At 47.0% G+C, this 18,217-nt stretch overlaps 1 protein-coding gene across 14 annotated transcripts in view; it reads left to right on the top strand.

Annotated features, from left to right (window-relative positions):
• LRRFIP1 (LRR binding FLII interacting protein 1) overlaps positions 1–18,217 on the top strand; it is a 102,532-nt gene that overhangs the window by 39,270 nt on the left and 45,045 nt on the right. For 8 of the 14 annotated variants that reach the window (XM_066999800.1, XM_066999794.1, XM_066999792.1 and 5 more), the window contains exon 2: positions 5,912–5,998. In XM_066999800.1, the coding sequence (XP_066855901.1) occupies positions 5,912–5,998 (87 nt within the window). Of the gene's footprint in view, positions 1–3,430; positions 5,801–5,911; positions 5,999–12,025; positions 12,044–15,817; positions 15,866–17,237; positions 17,283–17,802; positions 17,854–18,217 lie in introns of those variants that run through there. The other 6 variants (XM_066999801.1, XM_066999802.1, XM_066999789.1 and 3 more) reach the window with 2 other exon arrangements.

Genomic DNA, 18,217 nt, shown 5'->3' with positions numbered 1-18,217 from the left:
AGGGAGTGAACCGTTGTGCAACGCTTGAGGAAAAAGCTTTCACCTGCAGAACACAGGACCGGGATGGCAGCACCCATGAAAAGTTGTGCTTGCAGCAAATGCGAATTGCTGGCTCTGTCTGAAGCACATTGGCAAGAAACTCAGCCTGAGAATAGCTGTTACAGAAATATGTAATAGCTGTTGCAGGGTTTGCAGGTATCATTTAGTCGGGCAAACATATGTCTTAAAATGTCTGCGGCATTGGGATCAGAGAGCTTTCTGAATATGGTTTTGTGCTGGCAAGCTAACAAACGCTTCAGCCCTCCACAAAATACAAAAAAAACAAAACTAATCTTAATTTTTAGCCTTAGAAGCAGATCATTTTGAGAACGTTGGATTTAAGGAGAGCTTTGTATAGATTGAAACCTTCGATGCGTGTAGCTGTGCGGTAAGTCAACATAATTTTTTTCAGTGCTCAAAAAAGCAGCATAATTTCCTGCCTTTGTTGGCTATTTCTTGGGGCTTCCAGTTTAACAATGAACCCTTGAACGCTGCAGAAAGGAAAAGCTTCACGAATGCACACCTTCAGGATGTGTGTCATCAGCCTCTACCTAACCAAGTCACCTCCATAATTCTCTCATCGGGACGATAATGGACATCCAGCTTCCCTGGGCGAGAGGACGCCGCGCTCGGGGTTGGGAAGTCCCCGCTTCCGCCAGCATTGTGCTTCGTGCATCGGCGCTGGGCACAGCACAGGTTGACCCCACAGCTGTGGATATTCCCATTTCTCCCCACAGCCCCGTGGGGCAAACAGGGGGAGGAAACGCTGCTGGCCCTGCCTGGCTGGTGTCCAGCGTCTGCTTGTTCTTGGACGGTGTCGCACAGCGGTAACGAAGCAGGTCACAGGCTGCTCGGGGCTGAAGGTGCTGAACTCCTTCGTGCACGATAAAGATCTGCTGCGCAGGGCTGGATCTTCCTTTGAACACTAAACCGAGCGTTAAGCAGGGCTGTGGGGCGCAGAGCAAGAGGACAGACAAAAGCAACACGCACTTCGCAGGGCATTCGCAGCTATAAATCACTGCGGGCGATTGCGCTGCAATGACAAAAATGCAGGATGTGTACTTGGAGAGTTCCAGCGACTTCCCTGAATTAAGGCAATTCTTTTTCAGCTGCTGTGGGTTTCCACGCTCCTCTCGGCAGCGTGGTTGTCATCTCCTCTTGTGTTGCCCACGGGGCGTTGCAGAAGCCCCTGCGGGTTTTTTTGGATGACACACACAGTTCAGCTGAAGCCGCCAGCAATCTTTGTCAGATGCGCAATGCTTCATAAAAGGGAAGTTACAAAAGCTCTTTAATGAGTGCAATTAGGCTTTGTGTTCTTACTCGTATGTTTTTGCCAGTGATCTGTCACTTCTGATGAGGCCTGCGTTACTCACGGAGTCAGTAGTGAATTTTAGATGGTTCTAAGATTTGCTTCCTTCGGTCTTAGTGATTTATCTCATCTCAAATCCCTTGAACAGCTATTTATTTTAGCAGCCTCAAGACTCTCATTTTAGCTTTTGTACTCCAAATTTTCAAAGTCTGCCTGTGCTCATCACTGCTGGAGGTGTGTTGAGCAGCGTTGTGTCCCTTGTCGGGGTATGGGTGAGGTGACTCGGGTCTGGTGTGGGAGTGCTCAGGCTGGAGGGAGGCCAGGGCCATTCAGGCAGAGCCTGTTTTGGGACAGTCAGCATGGGGAGGAAGGCCGAGTTCCTGCCATGCTTTGCAGGGTGTGCAAGAAACCGAGGTATTTATAGCAGAGAGCTATTACTGCAAAAATGCAGCCCAAGTGTGTGGTTTGATGAACCAAGACAAGCTGAGTCGTGCTCCTGCTTTTGAGGAAGAGGTCCATAATAAATCTGACCCTCTTACACCTTTGCTTAAAGTCCGTAGTGGCAGTGGAGGTCACGATACGATCCTTCGTGTGTCTGCAGCACCTGGCTTTGCTGCTGCCAGCAGGTGGGCTGTGCTTCTGTGCAGGAAAACTGCCAGAAAATACTCTCCAAAGGCTCACGGACAGCCTCAGCCATGAAGGGTTGGGAACCATTGCGGTAAGACATGGAGCTCGTGCCGCTGGCTGACCTGCTGCTCCTTGGTAACAACTTTCTGGGTACAGGCGAGTACTTCGAAGCTGTTGCCTACCCTCCAGAGGAACTCAAAGCGTCTGGCATGCCGAAAAGTCCTTCTAAACTGACCTTGCCTAAGGTAACGAAATAAGCTTTGTTTGGAAGTGTTCAGTTCATGCTGAACCGAAGCGCTGTCAGCGTGGCTGGCACCAGGGGTTATTGCTTATTGGATCGATCTGTCATGCCATGGGAATCTTGTCCTCCTTGCATGTTGCTGGCCACGTGTCGTCTCACTTCGCTGTGGATGTGAAAGCTCTAGGGAAGGATGGCCTCGTTCTTGCAAACTGCCTTCATCCAGCACAAAAGAGCTGGTGGTGTCGTGAACCAGGGTGGAAACAATTCAGTGATCACTGGAGAGCACCCAGGCACCCTGAGGAACACATCTGAAGTGCAATGGTCAGTTTACTCGTGGAATTTGCTGCAAAATACCAGGCTTACGGAAGGCTGCCCTTAGTTCCTCCGCTATATAAGATGAGGCTACGGAGAAGCCAACAGGCTGGCTCTTCATGGGGGCTGCGTGGAGGGGGTGAGCTCAAACTGGGAGAGGATGGGTCCTGACACGACACAGGAGGGGAAAAAAGTCTCTATGAGGATGGCCAGGCATCAAAGCAGCGGCCCTGAAAAGCTGCAAAGCCTCCAGCCTTGGAGGTTTTCAAGGCCCAGATGGACAAAACCCTGAGCAGCGTGGTCAGAGCTCGGTGCCAACGCTGCTCGGGGGTGGGAGCAGAGACCTCCCGTGGCCCCTGCAGCCAGAAAGCGTCTGTGATGCTTTGGTGCCACACGAGCGAGTCACTTGGAAGTATTAGTGCTTGGGGTGGGATAACCTTGTGTTGGCTTCTTACAGAGGTGCCAGTAGGTACGTGCTAATGGCAGGATTTGTTAGGTTTGAAAAAATCATAATTCAAAAGCTATTTAAAAGGATCCGGAATATTTTGTTCCCTTGCTTGCGGTGACAGATACTTAATGCTGAGGAGCCATGTGGTCCTGGAAAGACAAAGTTCATAAAAAACATATGCTAGTTCCAGGATGTGAGCCAATCCAAGACACTAAAGGAAAATGTATTTTTACTCCTGCATGTCTTAAAGGTTTGAAAATTGGCTCTGTATGAGCAGGCGAGGGCTTCAAAGCTGTAATACAGTAAATTGGAGGCTCCCCATGGATTGCACTTAAAACCAAAATGTATCCTATATATGCACGTATACGTAACGTGCCATTTCACGGGATGTTCAAAAGAATAAATCACTGCAGTCAGTGCTGGTATCTAGGGAACTGGCAAGCCTTGTTGTCAGGGAGGGCTTGGAATATTGTTTTTTTCCTTCATTTTCCAGGTTGCTTCGTTTCATTGTATGTTGTGCTCAGTTCTGGAGGATGTGTTCTTCTGCAGTACAGCTAGCAAAGGTGTAAATCCGTTGGCCCTTGTCATACAAGGAGAACATATGGGGAAATGCACACGTATGTGTGTAAAGCACAGCATCTGCATTTTACATACAGCTGTGTTTCTAATCTGGGAGATGAGCTGGTTGTTGAAATTCATAAGGAAGATACCCACAATCATTTTAACATCCAAATAATCCTGGCTTTGTCGCTCCTAGCAGGAGGGAAGTTAAGATGTGCAGTTGTGTACTGGGTGGTATGTTCTGCTTACGGAGTACCTTGTTTTATATATGAGGAAAATATAGCCAATAACTTGCACTGATGTTCTTTGTCACCATCACCAACACCAGACCTGGGGTTTTAGCATACAATTTCCAGATACATGTACAGATTAAGTTTTTGTTGCTGTTTATTTTCATGTTTTTGTGATATTTCTTCAGACTTACAGCACAAACATTGCTTCTCTAAGCTCATAGGAGTCAAAGTCGTTGTTTGAAGGAATTGTGGCTTCCGTTTCCTATCTCTCTCCAAATATCTTTAATTAGCTGGAGCAGGATTCTCCTTCCTTGGGACGCACAGGTCCGTGTTTGCAGGGCTGCTGCAATCTGGCATCAGAGGAATCTCCCGACAGCCCCTGGCGATGAGCAGCACGCAGCGGTCCTTGTCACGGAGGCTGGCCTGCACTCACAGCGCTGCCTCTTGTTCTTTAGGTTTCTTTTCAGGTAAAGAGATCACATAAAGTCAATCCAATACTTCTTCCAGCACTGTGATTTCATGCCTTGGAGCATGTTTATATAGTGGCTGCCTTAAAAACTTGCAGACCTCACAGCCTGGTACGTACCTCCATCCCTGGTAGGGTGCACAGGTGTGTTCATGGTTTTTCTCCAGTGCACAGCTAATTGCCTCGAAATTCAGACTAGGAGCCGAAAAGAGCTGAGCCAACACTTGGTTCTTTCTGCCGTGGACGCTTTTACCCTCTGAGAAGGTTTTCTGGTGTTGCAAGTGGTTTCCCAACCTGAAGGTGTCTGAGGTGTACAGATTAGAAACCGCTTTCATTTAAATGTATGGTATTTGCACAACAGGGAGCTGAAACAGTCCCCAAGATCTATAGATACATAACATGTCTGCTGTCTGTGTGTCTGTTATTATTAATACATTTTTTTCCAAGGGACTGTCTAATTCAGATTCTTTGTTGTTATTTTTGATGAGGTTTTAAGATGTACAACACTGCGGGATCTCAGACTTTCCGTACACGAGCTTGTGCTTGGCTTTCCCTAGTCCTTCCCTGTTACCTGAAAACTGTAGCCCTCTTCCTCCTGGTCCGAGTGGTTGAACATTTTTGGGGGGTGGGCAGGATACCTTTATTTTTCCTCTTTTCTCTTGGCTTTCCTTCTGTTTAGGAGTACTAGCAAAAGAGCTGGTGCTCTTACTTTCTGTATGTTTGACCTGTATATTATTGTAGTTTTTCCTGCCAAAACAGGTGCTTTGCTTACAGGGAGAAGCTCTAGAACCAGGGGGGTTGAGTTGGGTGCCCTCCTAGAATGACGAGAGCACGGGATCCCCCTTGCTCCCTGCCGAGTCCTCCTGAATTACGCTGGATGCACTGCTCGCAATCCCACCGGACCAAAGCTGAGCTGACTTTGCACATCAGGCTTCCTGTTTTCGCCTGGGATTAAAACCAGATTATTAAAAATGTTCCTTCCCAGTCCGTTCTGGCACTTTCAACCCCGTTGAAATGAGGAAGCTCTATAGCTCTTGTGGGAGGCCTGTTCTTAGCAGGTTTCCCCTCCAGAGAGGTTTGGGCTTAAATGGCGACGTCTGGATGCTCAGAATGAGCCGGTGTGTTTGCTCAGGATCCCCATTCCCTTGCCTCCATCGTTCCAGCCCTGGTTGTGTGTAGTTGTGCTGAAAAGCAGTGTTCACTGATCCGCTGCACCCTCCTGTGTGCTCACACCACGTCAGCCGTCGGGAAGAACAGCACGTAATGTGTTTGCTGTGGGTCCAATTAACTCATCAATAAAAAAACAATTGCACCGCATGGGGGAAAAAAAAAAAAAACTAACAAGCAAGACCTGCCTTTCTTAAATAAATCAATCCGGCAGTGTTCTCCCTAGCAGCATTTCCTCTCCAGCCCCACAAATGGTAATTAAAGAAGCACGGGGCGCTGTTCAAGGCGGCTGCTAACCGGGGGTAGTGCCCGCACGCGGGTGCATTACCTGCCGGTGAAGCACAACAAGTTGTGGAAGGCAGGGCCATTCCCTGCAGGAGGGAATTAACTCCTACAGGTGTGTTTACAGCCCTGCCGAGTCCAGCCTCCGTGTTTGGGGCCCTGCTGAACGAGCGCGCTTTGCGTCGGATCGCCCAGCTGTAATTTCACCACTGTGTTCCTTTCGCAGGCTGAAGCGAGGCTGGCGGCGAAGCGAGCGGCGCGGGCAGAGGCACGGGAGATCCGAATGAAGGAGCTCGAGCGGCAGCAGAAGGAGGTACGTCCGAGGTGCTGGGGGCACAATCCAAGAGCCTGGAACAAAGGGTTAGCCTGTGCTTGGCTGAGACCTCAGTCCGAGAGGAGCTGGTGCGCCTCAGTTTTATTCGCTCCTCAGTTTTATTCGCTATCGTAGGATAGCAAATAAAATCGCCAGGAAAAACAGGGACTGTGGCAACAGCTTTAATTCAGTGAATAATTCAGTATAACAATTCCCAGAGAACACTAGTGGTTAGCTCATAACCATTGTTTAATATTAAGCTTTGAGGTATGCAGCTTGTTTGTGTGCGCACTGGGGGTGAATTCCTAACATTTCCTTGGAAATACTGAGGGAGGGAGACTCCTGGCCCTCCTGTAGCTCTCTTCTTGCAAGCCGTTTCACTTCATTGCTGTGAAATCGGGGTTGTCCTATTCATAAAAATGATGGTCTGCTGTGGGCAGAGGTAGAATTTGGGGGCTGACAGGTGGAAACCGGATTTGGTAAAACACTGCCTACTCCAGCGTGTTTGGATGAAATCCTCAGTGTAGCCTCCCAAAACCCTTGGAAAAGCTAGTTGTTTTTGTAGGACCAGCAAAGTTAGGTGTCAGTGTGGGGGGAGATCATGGGCCTCCAGTGTAGGAATAGTCATGAATGATCCTAAAGACCAAAACAGCCAGTTCTGCTCCTGTTTTGGTGGGTAGGAGCTGAGCTGCATGGCATTCTCTCCACTCCAGGAAGCTGGGAGCAGTGGTTTGTTTTGGAGCCGCAGAAGCTTAGACTGTGCCATTAGAATGGAGCTGGGAGCACAGGTAGACCAACCCAGAGGTAACAACCAGCAGGGCTTAAAACTTGCATTTGTTGATGTCCAATGAACAAAAATGAAGTGAAATTTAATGAAACAGCAGAGTAGACCTAGCAGGGTCACCAGCAATCATAATATAATTTATTCAAGTAAAATAAGTTTTGATGGAAAGGGAAGAAGTAAAGATTTTGGAGGAGGGGTTATGTAGGAAGAAGCAGCATACGTCTGTGCTTTGGGATGCAGAGAAGGAACAGAACAGCCTGGAACAGAAGTTGGTGGGCAGTTTGCCCGTGCCGAGCTTTGTGCCTCGCCTAGCTGAGGCACGTTTGGATGTGCCTTAGCACCCCGCAGCCGCAGCGGGGTTGGACGTTCCTGCAAACACACCAGAAGGAAGAGCTGCAGGGGGGCACTGCTGCAAGCACGGTGCCTGTAGAAGAGAGGATCCTTTTAGTGCTACAGCTGCTGCTTTTTGAGGGATGCTCCTTGTAACCCAGACCACGGCCACGAGGTCTGCACCGTGGATGAGCGTTTGTACTGTCAGGCATCCTGGTGTGCCTGCAGCCTGAGCGATGGGGTTGCTCAGCAGCCCTTGGGAGCTCCAGCAGACAAACAGTAGGTGTTTTGTTTGGGCTGCGAACTAAGTATGGGTGTCGCGGCAGGTGACAGCGTTACCATCTAATTTGCAGATGACACTAATGAGCCTTGATGACCCCTTGAAGATTAAAAGCTGTTGCTGCAAAGAGCGTCCTAGTAAATTGAAATGTTGGTATGGAAGTTAAAGCCTGCAAAGGTTCTGTGTGCTCCCACAAATAACTGATCTGAAAACTTGGTGAAAATCTCCTTACGTAGATGGAAATGGAATGGTACAGGGTGTCACTCCAACATAGGGAATTCAGTGCAAGCTAACCTAGATACTCATTACAATCTGTTTTGTAATTCACTGGCATAAATTACATACTGTGACTGCACACTTGCTTAATATTTCGCAAGCTTGGATATTCCCTAGATTTTTCACATAGCTTCATCTCAGCCCCCAGATGCAAGGTAGAGCTAATGAGGATGGCTGCACAAAGCTTTTCATTGCCACAAATATCTTCCAAATATAATGAAAGAGAACACAGATAAAATTCTGAATAGCAATCAGCACAAGGGATTTGGCAGCTGATTCTTCGGAGAACATACTGTGGTATACTGGTGTCCTGATAGCTTGCTGTCTGCAATCTTCATTTTCCTTCCCAAACTCTTCAGAGAAATAAATAGCACATTCACACATGTCAAACAACCAGAGCTTTAAGCACTACTACTTCAGAAGGCTTCTTAGAGCCAGTTATGGGATTTAAAAAGCAATGAATAAATTTATTGCATGTGTGTGTACTTGTTCATGCTTCAAGCAGTGTACATGCTCTGACAGGCTTCTGGTGGAGCATGGATCTCTTGAGAATGTATGTATACTGTTGGCGTAGGTTAAAAGTTTCCAGATGTTACTATTACAAGCTATAAACATGGCAATATAGCTCCCACTGGCAGTGAAATAGGGTGTTTTACTGATTTGGATTTGGACTAGAGGCTGGCTCCTGTCCTGCCCACCATCAAATAGTAAAGATGTTTCTTAATCTCTCCTTCATTTTTCCTAATTTTAAAATAATTGGATAACTTCTGCCTCATGAGTCTGTGTATATGATTTAACTCATGTTCTTTTTGATGGAAATGCAAATGCACCAGGTACCTGAGATTTTTATTCTTTATCTTAGAAATGTCTCTGTAGTAGAAGGAGCAGCTGTTTTATTAGAAAGTTGTTAAAGGACCATGTAGCCACATGTGAGGAGTGCCCCAAAGATTAGTCACAGCCGTGTAATAAAGCTCACCAGTAAATGGTGGGGAGTGTGTGATACCATACCAAGCTCTTCTCTGGGCAGGATTGACTTAATGTAGCGCGCACAGCCGGCAGCAGAAATTTCAGCACAGGTGACCCTTCTGGAAATTAAGATTGTTTGTTATTAGCCACATTATTGACCAGTCCTTTTCCTTTCAAAGGAGTGTATGGTGAGGAGCTCATGCAGGCAGCCTGGGTTTAGGTGGTGGTGAGCAGGCTTGCTGCAGGTGCAGGACCAGCCTTTGCTTCATGTAAATTTAATTGGGGATTTAAGGTATAGATGGGCTTTGGGAGGAAAGAATTGCGCTGTGCGATGTGGGAAAGCTATGATGGAAGGCTGCTGCAGTGTTCAGTGGTGGAACAGGATCCCAGGTGTGTTTGGGAAGGTGGTTTCATCTCATCGCCCGATACCATCTCGGGCCAAGCGGCAGCGTGCTCTCAGGGAGAGGAAGGTAAGGAGAGCGCACATGCAAGTCTGACAGGGAAGTAAGCTAGGTAAAGAGTGTTTTCTGAAAGAAAACGAGCACAGGAACCACGATCTACGCCGCTCTGTGAAGACAAGGGCAGTGGTCAGTCTTGAATCGCGTGTATTTAACAGAGCAAGGTTCCTCGTGGGGAGGCTCCGAGAAAGGCACAGATGTACTTGAACACAGCTGCGTGAACTTGTTCTGCACCGCTTGCTGCTGCTGCTGCTAGCCACCAGAGATGCAAACGATTAAGCAGGAGGCTGCTGCAGGCTCTCTGGCACCCGTCAGCACACAGTAAGTCACTGCAGGAGAGGCAGATGCCAATTCCCTTGCTCAGCCGCGTGGGTGACTGTCAGAGGTGGTGGCACGTAGTCCCCTGCCGCTGGTACCACCCAGCTGATAGGAGTCCCGGCACCTACAGGTCCTGTGCTGACCCCGCCCCGCTGCCGTGCTCTTTAAATGCTTGCTGAGTCGAAGGTTGGTCCATCTGGTTCCTGCTGCAAGGTTGTGTTTGGTGCTGAGTCAAACGCTTGTGTGCGTGCTGGTATTTATTGTTCATTCCCGGCGCAGAGCAAGTCGAGAGCTGGCTCGGTTTCTTTGAGTACCAAGCTGTTAATGCTAGCGGGGTTACCAGGTTAAACTGCAGAGATTTTTTTTGTAGAAGCTTGCAATAAAATTTATTAAAGCCCTTTTTCCAAGATTTATCCAACGGTTATGTTTCAAGAGAGTTTAAAGCTGCAGCATTAGGGGTAACTGTGGAGAGCGTTTTCTGTAGGAGTACCTTCTGTGCGTGCTGCTGGCAAGACTGAAATGTCTCCTCGAGGACTGACACTCGGAGACCACTGTTTAAGCCAATATTAATGCCTGAAGTGAACAGAGAAGGCTCTCCTCCCACTCCCTAATCTGCAGGGTAAGATTCCCGCATGCCAGTTCACCCAGCAGATGAGCCTGGGCTTTTAGTTCGAGGCCCGTGCAGTGTGCTGGTCTCCTCGCTTCTTTTTCAGCACAAAATTTGCCTTTGCTGCTTTGTCAGTTTCCTTCCCTGGCATACTTTGCATGTATTTTTCCTCCTTTGCATTTATGCTTCTGGTGGCATAAAATGCATTGCCAATAGTTTGTGGTGGTGTTTTTTCTCCCACGTCAGTCAGAGCCTGCCACTACTACTGTGGGCAAAGCACATTTTTGTGATACCATAAGAGAGGAAAGTGCTTTTTAAGACCGGTGGCTGCTTAGAAGTCTGTTGGCTGTTAAGCTCTTAGTGGGGGGCATACCTGCAATGGAGAGGACTGTTTGAAAGAGGTTTTTTTTTTTCCTCTTCTGTGTTATCTAACAAGGACAGTACACTGATTAGAGATCAGTCGCTTCAGAGATGAGCTGATGTAACGGCTGACCGAGAAACCCCAGGTTTGTGAAAGGTTGTGACAGTGAGGACAACAAACGTGGCTCTGTCCCTGTGTCCCTTTGCCGCTCTGCGGTGTCCGGCCCTGAACAAGGGCCCTGTTGTTATCGTAGCCACCCGTAATCTGGGTCCTGGACACAAGACCTCTTCTGTGTCCTGCTGCACGCACCAGGGGCACCTGCTCTGCCAAGCCTGAAGTGTCGGGTTTGGAAAATAAAGGCGAGCGTGGTGCTCTCTCAGAGCCACGGAACAGCGCTCGGAAAGCATCCGTGTACAAGCGTTTGCTGTCTGCCTCAAGCTTGGCTTTGCCTGTTAGCCAGCCTTGGTAAGGTGTACTGAAAAGGAGCATGGCGTAGGAGACACATCCATGGCAGAGCTAAAGGTTTAACAGCCACCTGTAAAGCTGCGGTGCTTGGCTTCCCGTGCAGATGAAAAGCACTCTGCGTGTGCAGATCAGCCCCTGTGTTCTTGGGAACTGTGGGAGGCTTGAGTTCGTTTTCCTCTTAGAGGCTTTCTTAGCACCAGATAAGCGAGGTGATTAGTTGTGTGGGAATGCTGCCTTTCAGTGCGGGTCTCAATTATCCCCTCTGTGCTCCTAGCAATAGGAATTAATGCTCCTGAGGTATTAAGTTGGCTTCTGCAGTTGTCCTTCCCAATCACGAAGGGGAACCTGATCTGGGCACCGAGGCAGCGACTGGAAGGAGGGCGCTTTGCTTCCCAGCTCAGGGTTCACCTGAGGTGGCCCAGGAGAGCAGTGGATGACGAGGATCCTCTGGCCCCAAAATACAGGGGCCAAACCTCCCTGCCACCTTCTGACCAGCTGAAGGGCTGGAGTGAGAGCAACGTTCCCTTCCCCTGGCTCATCTTCACGGAGCAGGGGGCTGGTGGTCGAATTTATTCAGCGTCGACGCTTACCCGGGCAGCTGGCGGTTCTGAGGGCAGTGCTGTGATTTGCTTCAGCTAAATTCAGCTGTGTTAGAGCAGCTGTAATTTTAATATGCTGACACTGTCCCGCACACAGCTGAAGGATGTGCGGTGTTGGTATTGCCCTTAACAGAAGGACAGCTTTTCTGTAGGCAGTGCTGCGTTTGCTTTTACTGTGATGGTAGATGCACGGCTGTCACCTCAGGTGAATATTTGGGCATCTGTGACTTTGAAGGAGTGGGGTCAGAAAGGCAAGAGGTCCTGCCTTACACAGGGTCAGCCTCTGGCCAGTGCAAGGCCCAGGGAGAAATGTCTGTGCACCTCCAGGAGTCCAGCAGGTAGGCAAACAGGAACATATTTCAGCAAGGCATGTGGAGGAGGCCTGGAACATGAACCCTGCTTTCATTTCACCCAGCTTGACAGGATTTCAACGTGTACTTTTCTGTATTCATGTTTTACTCTATGTTCTGCATAATTGATATTTTTCCCTCTAGCCTGGCTTATGGAACATCGCATTACTGTTCATCCATTCACGCTCGCTTTTCTTTCCTTGTTTCTTTCCTTTCCTTTTTTTTTTCCCTAGATCTATCAAGTTCAGAAGGTAGGGCTTGCTCTTTCATTCTTGTTTGCATGCGTGTTTTCTCACGTTAGCAGTCTTGTTAGCATTTCAGAAAAACTTCTTAAGAACGGAAGATGCCCAGCAGGCTTTGTATTTCCAAGCCTTTACATCTCCTTTCCTCCCCTAGCCTGGTGGGGTGGGTAATAAAGGGGAGCGGGGGAAGGTGACCTGCATAAAATGGCTGGTCAAGGACTTAATATAACCTTTCCCAGTGACTATTTGGCAATAAGCAACGAGCAGAAGAGCAGTTCTGCAAACCATCCGGTGCATGCAAATAGGGTGGCTCCCGTGTCACTGTACAGCAGCGTTGCTGTTGAAGGCCAAGTGTATCGCTGGAAATATTTCCGGCTGGGCACGCACCTAACAGGTGCCAGCAGGAGGAGTGACTTTGAGATGACTTTGCCTGCAGAAAGTCACAAAGTAAATCAGGGATACGGTGGTTGAATTTGTAATCGTCCTGTAAATAAAGTGCACGGCCTTCCTGCTGTCTGACCAAGAAGTTACAAGCACTTTTATATTGTTTAATACTCTCCCCCTTGGTTTAAAGGCATGATTTCTTCCCAATTTCCTCCTCGTAGCTCAAAAAGGTGGCTCAGCTAATAATAATAATAATCAGCATAGCTCTAACTGGGGTCACTTGTCCTGTACCAAAAGCTGTTTGGCCCCTCTGCACTTCCAGCACGCGACCTGTGTGGTTCCTGCAAGGAGAATAGCCCTAAAGAGATTTTGCAGGGAGGGACAAAGCATGCACTTCTTTAAGCCTGCCCATTTTCCATTTCAGTGAATGAATTTTTCTGAGATTTTTTTTTGCTTGCTTGCTTGCTGAGTGATAAACGTGTCCTAACCCCCCCCAGTCTGCTTGCTTTGGCCCTCGCTGCATGTTTCCCTAGCTTGGTATAGCAGTGCGTGTGCTTTTGGAAATGCTGACCTCTCCTTTAAGTGCCTGTGTGTGTGAAGGTGTCTGCTCAAAGCATGTGCTCTGGTGCTTAATCCTGACTCGCTTCATTTGGTGACAAATACATCTTACTCTTGTTTTTATATGGGGAGTTGACTGTGTACCGAGTGAATCAAATTAACAGCTTCCCGTGGATCAACAGGCTTGTTATCGGTCTCCTTTATGGACACTAATTTAATCTCCTGGTACATACACAGCCCCATGGAAACAAAGAAGTGTTTACTGTTGGTGTCCTGACATGGATGAGAAGATAAGTGGGTTAGCTTCACAACATCCCGTAGTGAGTTTGCAAGTCTAGCAGTCTCACTGTCACTTAGTGAGCAAATCTGATCTGGAATTCTCTCTCAACGGTATTAATGTCATTAATTATTTAATTTTAGTATCACTTCTCAGGGTAGAGGAGAACTTGAGGGTGACAGAGACATCTGACTTAAGACCAGATGAATAGCCTTTAGCATTTATTCCTCCTTTAACCTATATGTTCACTCCAACCAGGCCCCTTTGGGCAGAACAGACAACTTAAAGAATTGGGAAGTGGCTGATGGGGCAAAATAGCTGATATGGCAGATGCTGCTGGTTGAGTCCAGTGTGAGATGTGCTGTTTAGATTAAAAATCTAATTCATTAACAATTTTCTTTTGTGGCTATTAGGCACATTGCTATGTCACTTCAAAGGGTGGAGAAAAAGACTGTAAGTGGAATTTAACTCGTGCCTTACAAGTCTTTTAAGGGGTGTTTCCTCATCTCCCTTTTGCGAAACCGAGTTCTGAAGCCCATGTCAGAAGTTAAGAACAGAGGGAAGGAAAAGGAAGTAGGAGACCTTACAAAAGCCATCAGCATGTTTATGGACCCTTCCTAGGTGTGAGAAGGGGTTCCCTGCCTTTATACTGATGTTTTGGGTGTTTTTCCACTGGTTGTATGATTTATTTTTTTTTTAATTAAATCTGTTTCTAGTGTCAGAAAATCTGGGGGAAAGAAAGCCTTTAATAAGGCTTTACCTGATCTGATTTACCACCAAGTATAATCTGCAGGTTCTGCTCACGTCTACAATCCCAACCAGCTGGAGTTCATATAATTTTAGGAACTGGGCTCATTTGCAGCACATGATGTATGTAAAACGTAATTGCACAGCATGCTGTCACACACACATTTCAGTTCTTCCTGGAAGTAACCAGTCCAAGCACTTGTGAGGAAGCACGTAAGCTTGGAGAAACAGTAGTTCATGCAGTGCTCTCTAATTTCATGTAGTTTAAGGGAGAAATTTCATTTAAGTGCAACTTGGCTCGGCATTGTAGAAGGTTGCTAGATGTATTCGTGCACAAACAGATTTTAACAGGGAAAGAAGAAGGGAACGCTTCCATGCCCTCGTAGGGATGTGGTTAGATACCTTGAACTGTTGTCTGTTCTTCTTCCAGAGAGATGCTCGCATACTATTTCAACCTGCAACGCAGTGAATTCATTTCCCATTTTCAAATTATTGGCCTAAATGCTTTCTAATATTATTTTTCCCAATTTCACCTCACACCTGACAGCATTCAAAGGTCTTTGTGCAGTTTAGGTTGTCCAGGACGGCCTCCTAATCGAGCAACTCTCTGCAATTTCGACCTCATAACCAGCTTCCTTCCCTTCAAGCTGTCAAAATGAAAATGAAGATGACCTTAAATGAAAATCATTATGCTGCCTAATGAGGAAGAGCTCTAAAGTAGGAATGAAGTGATGCAATATCATAAAGTGCTCAGATGTTCCTTCTCGTTTATTAATAAATAGGGTTTTTTTTAGGAGTGAAAGTCAAATTACATTAATACCATTGAGTGAGAGCTAATTACAGAGCATAAAACAGAACAAGGTTCTGAGTTCTGGTGGTTACTTAAGGTTTAACTGCTGATGCTCCTGCCTCCTCAAGCCTCTAAGAAAGCAGGCAAGTATAGGCTTGTTTTTTCCACAGGTACATGAACCTCAAAATGCATAATCTGAACCGTTCCTAGACACGTGCTATACTTCCTTAAGCAGGATTTCCATCTGGTGACTGCTTTAGTCCGGTGATGTTCCTTCACACAGCAGGGTTAGAGTTCCCATTAGGAATGCAAACTGCAGTCCAAGTGCGTGTTTGGGGCAGAAGAAAAGGCCTGTTAAACTTGTTGATCCTGAACAATTTGCTGTCTGGTGGAAATGCAAGTTCAGTGGGAAGTTCCAAACGTGATGCCGAGAAAATACGACCTTGAGAATCAGCTCAGAAGAGACAGCCTGCTAGGAAAACTTACGGCACTTGGTACTGAAATGCACAGAGCTCTAGAGGGTCCCAGAGGTTCCTGTGCTGCCATCACTGGTGGTAGCACTGCTGCCAAGGTGATGGAAATGTGGACAAAAAGGAGATCTGGGGAGTTCTGAAAACAGTGAATAAGAATGCACTGAGATTAGTTGCATTTTATTCAACTTGTCTTCCCGGTTTGGCAAATCTGTGCGGTAAACACGATTTGACAGCATTTTTCCTCCTGAAAGTGTTCTGTGCTCAGCTCCCTCCTAATGAGTCTTGACTTAAGTGGGTCAGGGACTCAGGACTCATTACACCCTTTGCTCCTTTCCCCATAGTGCTGTTTTTTGGGGTTTTGCACTGCTGAGAAGTAAGAAGGTGTCCCGTGAACACCCCTCTGCCTGGAAGCTTTTCCTGGGCACGTGCTGCATGGCGGGCCTTGTCCCTGGCATGTCTGTGCAATCTGTGTGTGAATCCACTGGCAATGCATGTCTCAATGTCAGTATCTGCCTTTCTCATCTAAATTCTGTTTTTCCCTTTTCTGTCTGTAGAAATATTATGGTCTGGATACTAAATGGGGCGACATCGAGCAGTGGATGGTAGGCCTCGATTGACGTGGTTAACCAGCTTTTACGTGTTGAACTCTTGTACGGTTGACAGTCTGAACCCCCCCAGCAGGTGTTTCCATACATTGGAAGTGTGAACTCCTCCCTTAGCACAAAGATTTCTGTTCAATACCTGAAACATGGCCTAACACGGGGAAGGGTTTGGGCAGAGCCATCTCTTTTTCCAGACCTCTGTCCAGACCCTGCCACCTGAAGGTTGGCCTACAGACCCACTAAAGCCCCTCACACAAGGAATATGTGCACTCACTCTATTTCTTGTGGGGTTTGCTGCAATGTGAGTCTCTTCAAATCTGTCTTCAGTTAAATTTTGGGCAAGTTTTTTCTGTGCTGCTTCAGTCATCTTTGTACTTGCTGCTCCGGGCGCTCTCCAGAGCCATGACCAGTTGCACTGTGGCAACGCTGGCTTTTGCTGCTCCCGCTGGAGTTGGCTTAGCAGCTCAGGTATAGACTTGGCTGTTAGCACCATCTGACTTCTTAACAGCCCTAATGTGGGGTGAAGGAATTGCTACAGGGCTGGAAGGCCTTGACTTGGCATGTCTGAAGTTCATGGCATCGCTTAACAGCGATGCCAGATGAATCGCGCACGCTGAAAAAGGCGAAATGGAACACTCGGAAACAGCTCACTTCCAGCGGGGGGGAAAACATTCAAAGTCCCTGAGAGTTTTGCTAATTAGCCAACATTAATGCCGGTTTGGTGCATGCCTTCTTGAAATCTGCTGTCACAAGGAGCAACCTGAAGATGCTCCAGTCTCACAGATAAGCCATTAAGTCTCTTCAAACCCTCGTTTGGTAAGCTTAGCTCCCTGCTACTAGTAATTCCCTAGCTTAGAAATCAGTTCAGATGTGAGAACCCTTAATTACAATGGTGAAACTTCCCCCCTCATTTCCTACCACTGTTCAAAAATTCCATGTAAAATCAATTTACTGACACGCAGCATCTACTACAGCATTTCCAGCGCTATGCTACAGCACTTTCCAGGTTTCTGTAAAGCAGACTGTAAAGCAGAAAGCTTAATTAAAAAGGCCCTGTGAGTACACCGATTCCCAGATGCAGAGAAATGCACTCGATCACGTAAACAGATTTTTGAGATGCAAATAAGTCCCTGCATACGTTTACTGCAAATGTAACAGTATGTAGTGGAATAAAAGGGAGGGGAAGAAAGCTGGGGTCACAACGAAGGGAAAAGGGCTTTTTGGATTTGACAAGGTGTCACCTTCCATTATGTGGCTTAACCTTACTGACTCCTAAACTCTGTAAGTTTCACTGTGTCTTTCTGAAGGCTCTGTGTTGGTGTGTCTGTCCTTTCAACACTTCACTTTTTATTTTTCTCTGCTGCCTCGGTAGGAAGACAGTGAGCGTTATTCCCGTAGAGCCCGAAGAAATGCCTCGGTTAGTATTTGCTTTTGCTTTGTAGCTAAACATTTCCCCTTAAGTAAACAGATGTATATAAGGCAGTTCCTTTTAAAAGGAAAAAAATAGAGCATCCTCCTTCCCCCCCCAGCTGAATAAACCACCAAAAACCACTTCCTGACTGCTCTGCCCTCTCCCCAGCCACTCCGAGGAGCTTTTGCAAATGCACGAGAATGAAGGGGGGGGAGAGGGAGGTGGGGGAGACAACCTGCTTGGAGGGTGTAATGTAAATTTATTCAGCTGTGGCCAAGAACATAGAACAAGGAATGGCCGAGCAAACTTGTAATTCATCCTGTAGTAAAATGCTCGGTAATGTTTCTTGGGCAAGGTATGATTTCATTTAGTTTTTGCTTGTAGCTTAATGCACTCCTTTTATTAGATAGTTGTTCTGCAAGCCTTTTCTTTCCTTCTGTCCCATCAAAGCCACCCGCATTTACATCACTGCCTGTTATTTCTGTTCTTTTCATTGGTTTCTTGTCTTTATACTTTCTTTTGCTAGGCTTCGGATGAAGATGAGCGCATGTCAGTGGGTAGCCGTGGAAGCCTGAGGGTTGGTAAATTGTACAATTTAAGTGTGCATGTGTGTGTATCGATGGTGCTGTCCTCCTGTACCACCAGAGTGGTTATTCTGCATTGTTTTCTCAGTTCACTGAAAACGTCTTCCTTCCAAAATCATGCCACTGTCCATGTTCAAGGTGCATGTGTTTCCCAAGAACATTTTGGCTAGTAATTCTTTGAACCAGGGGATCTGTCAGATTTGCATTCACTGATGAGGAACACAAGCAAAGCATGTGACTACAGATACCCTTCTGGTTACTGCTTCTCGCCGGTGTTGCAGGAAGTACTCAGCCAAAATTATGGTCTGTGCTGCTATTTTTTGTGTGCACCGTGGAAACTCCCCTGTTTGTTTGTTG

This window comes from Anser cygnoides, chromosome 6, assembly GCF_040182565.1.
Source record: "Anser cygnoides isolate HZ-2024a breed goose chromosome 6, Taihu_goose_T2T_genome, whole genome shotgun sequence".
Classification (NCBI taxonomy): domain Eukaryota; kingdom Metazoa; phylum Chordata; class Aves; order Anseriformes; family Anatidae; genus Anser; species Anser cygnoides.
The sequence above is the reverse complement of the archived record's forward strand: the minus strand, read 5'-3'. Positions and strand labels throughout refer to the sequence as shown.